This window comes from Halyomorpha halys, unplaced genomic scaffold (assembly GCF_000696795.3).
Source record: "Halyomorpha halys isolate HHAL.00 unplaced genomic scaffold, Hhal_1.1 Scaffold1421.1, whole genome shotgun sequence".
Classification (NCBI taxonomy): domain Eukaryota; kingdom Metazoa; phylum Arthropoda; class Insecta; order Hemiptera; family Pentatomidae; genus Halyomorpha; species Halyomorpha halys.
The window spans coordinates 203,139-208,272 of NW_027112482.1; the positions used below are offsets into that span (position 1 = coordinate 203,139).

The 5,134-nt window shown below is 29.4% G+C and overlaps 1 protein-coding gene across 1 annotated transcript in view; it reads right to left on the minus strand.

Moving 5' to 3' along the window:
• Parp (Poly-(ADP-ribose) polymerase) overlaps positions 1 to 4,283 on the minus strand; it is a 22,088-nt gene extending 17,805 nt beyond the window's left edge. Inside the window, exons 1-6 of the mRNA XM_014434755.3 lie at positions 3,902 to 4,283; positions 3,657 to 3,798; positions 1,690 to 1,838; positions 1,212 to 1,417; positions 807 to 1,038; positions 96 to 304 (exon numbers count right to left, since the gene is read on the minus strand). Coding sequence (XP_014290241.1) covers positions 96 to 304; positions 807 to 1,038; positions 1,212 to 1,417; positions 1,690 to 1,838; positions 3,657 to 3,798; positions 3,902 to 4,027 — 1,064 coding nt within the window. The 5' untranslated portion in view covers positions 4,028 to 4,283. The remainder of the gene's footprint in view (positions 1 to 95; positions 305 to 806; positions 1,039 to 1,211; positions 1,418 to 1,689; positions 1,839 to 3,656; positions 3,799 to 3,901) is intronic.
• Positions 4,284 to 5,134: the final 851 nt, after the last annotated feature.

The window sequence follows — 5,134 nt, forward strand, 5'->3', positions numbered from 1 at the left end:
CATCTTCACACACGGTCAATCAATAATCTTCCAGTTCATAATCAATAGTTTTACACAAAATTCTATTATCCAATTATAAAAATTAATCCACTCACAAAAACAAGTATTTCGTAAGATATTCTTCAGGTACTTTGAATTTTTTCCTTTTGGGCTTTTCTTCAACACTTAAACATTTAGTCCACTCGGTAAGATTACCATTACATTGATATCCAACACCAGATTGGTAAACAAATCTACCATCTTTACATTTGGTACACTTTTGAAGGGCACCAAATGCCATTACATCTTGCAATCTATCAAGTTTCTGAAAGACACAATAAATATTTTATTACATTAACGCATACAACTAAGACAATATTATTTGACATAATTTACAAATGATTATCTGCATCTACAGAAATGGAGGATTGTTGTTGATCCTTAATTGAACATGTCTTAAGTATCTAGATCACATACCTCCCAACAAGTCTTTGCAGCAGCTTTAAAGGGATTTGTGGCGGTTACATTTTAAGAATAAAGATTTATATTCATTTAAGTAGTTAAAGAGTATGTAAGATGTAAATTTCTTAAATATTAGTCTATATCAGACCAACCAAAATCTAAATACTTTGTGAAGTGAAAGAATTTTAAAATACTTTGAGCTGAGAAAGAATTTTAAAATACTTTGTGAAGAGAAAGTATTTTAAAATTTAGTTGGTCTGATATAGATTGATATTTAAGAAATCAACACCCCTAGAGAATTTTAAATACTTTGTGAAGAGAAAGAATTTTTACTACAAAAAAATTTGTTACATTAAACCACTTACTCTATCCGTACCAACAGGATCATCTTGATCATTATAGACTAATAAATCTGTAAGTTCCTTTTTTGATAGATTTTTTAGTTGGTCTCTGAATTTAAACATAAGTTTGTTTTGCTTTTTTAATAAGTTCTCATCTAATGAAGGAGTTTCAGTTTTTATTTCTTTTTTTTCACTTTTAATTTTCTTCTCAGGTGGGGCACCATCGACTTCATCCTTGACTTTTACAGTTGATTGCCTGTAATTGATATGATAAAAAATTATCAAAAGTATTTATGAGTAAAATATTTAGTGAAATACCAAAATCATGGTAAGTTAAAATAAAACACTATTTGATTCACTATATAACATTTAGCCTAAATATATATTGAATGCAGCATAATAACTTCAAAACATTTCTTAATTACTCACGCTTCTATTTTTGGAAGAGCTTTAAGAACAGTTTCTTTGTCCTCTTTCTTTAATTGTTCAAAACCAGGTAAAGCATCACCACTTTCAAAAAATTGTAGCTCATTACGTAATTTAGTGAAACATTCAACATGATGCCATCGATCTTGTCCACCATACATTTTTGCACCCTCGCTTTCAAAATCTTTTTTAGATATTCTGACTTCTTCCTGTTTTTACAATGAATAAATGTTTAGACAACTAATCACAAATTAAATTATTATTAATATATTGATATAATTAAATAGAATATGAAAGAGATGGTCAGGGGTGTGGTCAAAAGGAACAAAAAAGTAGTTAACAACTATTATTGGCAAATGAATAGTTAACTATTTTTTTATTTTTTGTTCCTTCTGACTGCACCCTCGACCATCTCCATTATATTTCAAAAAATACTATCAATCATTTATGTATCTATAATATGATAAAATATAACACTTGCTTTGGTAATCTTTACTTCACAACCACGACACATAGCCCTAGAAGATTTTGCATACTCAACAGTGTAATCTTGCAAACCATTAAGTTGGCCCCTTTTTGTTGCTTTTTTTCCTTTTCCAGTCACTGGTGGTCCTTTCTTGGTAACTTCAGCTATAAAAAATAAATTCTATAACAGGAGTCAAAAGGTTGGTAATAGACAAAGAGCAAATAAGGATAAGGAATCATAGAAATTTTTGAAGATATTATTAACTTTCTTCGTTTTATTTAGATAATTTAAATTACTAATGCATTCCTTATACTAGTTAAACTAGTCACCAGCTACCAAATGATCATTAGATTCATGAATATTATTAACAAATGTTTATTATATTATTAGTAAATAGAGATTGTTTCTGACTAAAATAAACTATTGATATCATTTCAAGCTCTGTTAACTAATACCTCTTGTGGAATTTCTTCATTACTTGATGAAACAGTAACTAACAGTTGTGATTAACATACAAATTTATTAAAATAACACTGTTCAGTAATTTTACTTTCAAAAATAAAATGTTCTACTATCTCCTGCAGTAACAAGATTAAAATTAAACAAAGAACATGAGTCACAGGTACATAATGTGAAAATGTGCGTCCTATGTTATTAGTTATAAAATGACAGACAACATAAAGCAATTCAAATTTAAGTGCAGCCGCAACTGGAAAAGATCTGTTGGAGGTTTCTTTATCCTTTTTGAGCGAAGACCATGAGTGTAAGTTGATAGCTTTGATCTAAATAGAGAATAATAATAATAAAGTAGATTATAAACCATGACAATAGAGCAATGCATAAGGGAGTACACACCAGTTGAACTGACACCTGTGTACTGTTTATGAGTAAAATATCATAAAACATTTCAAGAAAAAAAGTAAGTTTCTGGAAATGAGTATCGCTAAGTATCACATCTCAAACAGCAGTTTTGAATCAGTATTGATTGCTGAGTTACGAGTGTATTGCAAGGAGGAAGAGACGAATGAACTGGTATTTTAGTCTGGAGAGGAGTCAACATCTCTCAACACAACCAAGACTTGTCCACCTGTCTTAAGAATTCTTTTCAAGTAACTTACAAGGAACAGTTACTAAGATTACCTCTTTTCAGACCATTTCCTCTTTGCCTTACCATAGTCATTAATCAAGTTAAGAAAGATTTATCAGGTTAATAAAAGAAAAAGATTAATGCTTAAATGTGGATCAGTACTGTTCAGTTGTAACTCCTTGGCCAAAAAACCATTTAAAATAGTAAATTCAAGATAAAACTATAAAAAAAAAATCAATTCAGCATATCTAAGTCCTCCCCAAAACACTAATTTCACCCCATAACCCATAAGTGACACCAACCTTCACTTACCCAATTCTACTTAATAGCAACATTCAGGCAGATAACAATTAATTAAATTTTTAAAACAGAATTTCAATACTATTTCCTCAATAATAATTAAAACTTCAGATGATTCTCAATAGTAACTATCAGCAAAACTGATAAAGATGTTTATTTCATCGAAAATAAAAAAATATGTTCATTTTTAAAAAATTTACAAAGGACTCATCTAAAACTAACCCGATAATATTAGATGGTAGTTACGGCACAGTAGAAGGGACTAAAGTTGACAATATTTCCCTTCTTATTTGAGACGAAAATTAACTCAATATAATCAAAACATTAAGGTATGTTGATAGCATCATTTGATGTATCTATCAGTTCAGAATTCTTGAAAAAAAAAAACTAAAATGGAGAGAAGCTCTAGTGATATGGTTATATGTGAAATGTATCAAAATTTTAGAATTTACTACCATTTCACTATTATATTATATTTAACAATAGACATTACAGTTAATAGATTTTGGTACTTTCCCAATTAAATCATTTCTTTACATACAATGAAAGTAAACACATATACTGAATTCATTAAAGAAAAGATAAGATGTATTACCTAATGTTTCAGTTATTTTCTGTTGATCATCCCATCTCAGTGAATCAAAATGGGCAATATCATTAACTGTAGAAGGTCTTTGTTTTCCAAAGAAACACATAAAATGGTACCAATTAGGAATTTTACTATCATGTACAGGAGACTAAAAAAAAAATTCATTCTTGTAAACATTACATTTGAATAAAACATATTTCAACAACTATTGTTGGAAGACAAGAAGTTAAAAATATTGACAAAATGCCTACCTGTACCATCACTCCTAAACGTAACACATCTTTTGCTATTTGTGTTTTACATGATTTGCAATTAGATCTACCGCTTTTGGCATACTCGGCACGATAAGGTTTATCTAAATTCTGGTCCTCTTCCATTGTATGTCTTTATTAATACCTGAAGTAACAGTCGCCACAAAATTTTGGAAGAGAAACAACTCACGTTGTCAACACCCGAAAGCCCGCGAACAGAACGATCGTAAAACAGAGGGAAGGTGATACCGGCACAGACCAATAACAGGGAAACCTTGAAAGAGAATTAGTTCCGCAACTGAACGGTAACATCGCTGCAGTATTTTGACAACTTGTAAAAGAAATGAACGTAATTAAGAATATAAAAATAAATAATCAAAGAAATATAGAAACAACAAACTATCAGGTTACTTGATCATTCGGTGCTCCTTCATTACCGGATTGTTGTTGTTTAATACGAATAAATATTCACGTCAAAGAGGTTTTAATTTTAATATTTTTGGAAAACCAATATTAATAGCTAATCTTAAGGCAATTATGTAAATTGATCATGATATTTCTGATTCTGTAATGGATTACTGAGGAGGGGGAAAATGAATAAAATCTAAAACTTTCTTTCAATATTTAACCAGATTTCCCATTTTAATGAGGTGTAGATAGTTGACCGTAGATTAATGATTGGAGAAGTTTGTCGGGGTGTGCGGTCAGCAAAAAACAACATAAATAAACAAAACCATATTTATTTATTTTATGTCGACGTTTCGACCTGAGTTTCAGGTCTTCATCAGGGCTATAGAACAAAAGAGATAACAACAACATTTAGAGAACATAAAATTGAAAAGGAATAGTATACATACAAATTTGGAATTATACAAAATATTGAATTGAATCATAAATGATAAAAAATAACTGATAATTGAATAGTAAGAAAAATGTAATTGATTTATAATCGTGGAATTAGATGGTAGTAGATTTAAAACAGTGAAAGATGAAATATAATATCATGTAGGTAAGAAGATATATATAATATAAGATATGCAAGTAACGTCTAAAAAAATAAATAAATAAATTGAATCTACAAATTGAACAATATGACAGACAATGAAAAATAGTGAGTGGCTTATATCTGAATTACAGTGTGAGTATTAACTTATATACCTATACTTAAAACAATAAATATATATGTGTGTATATACAGTTTCCAGCACTGGGCTTATCTTTAGATCTTCCCTG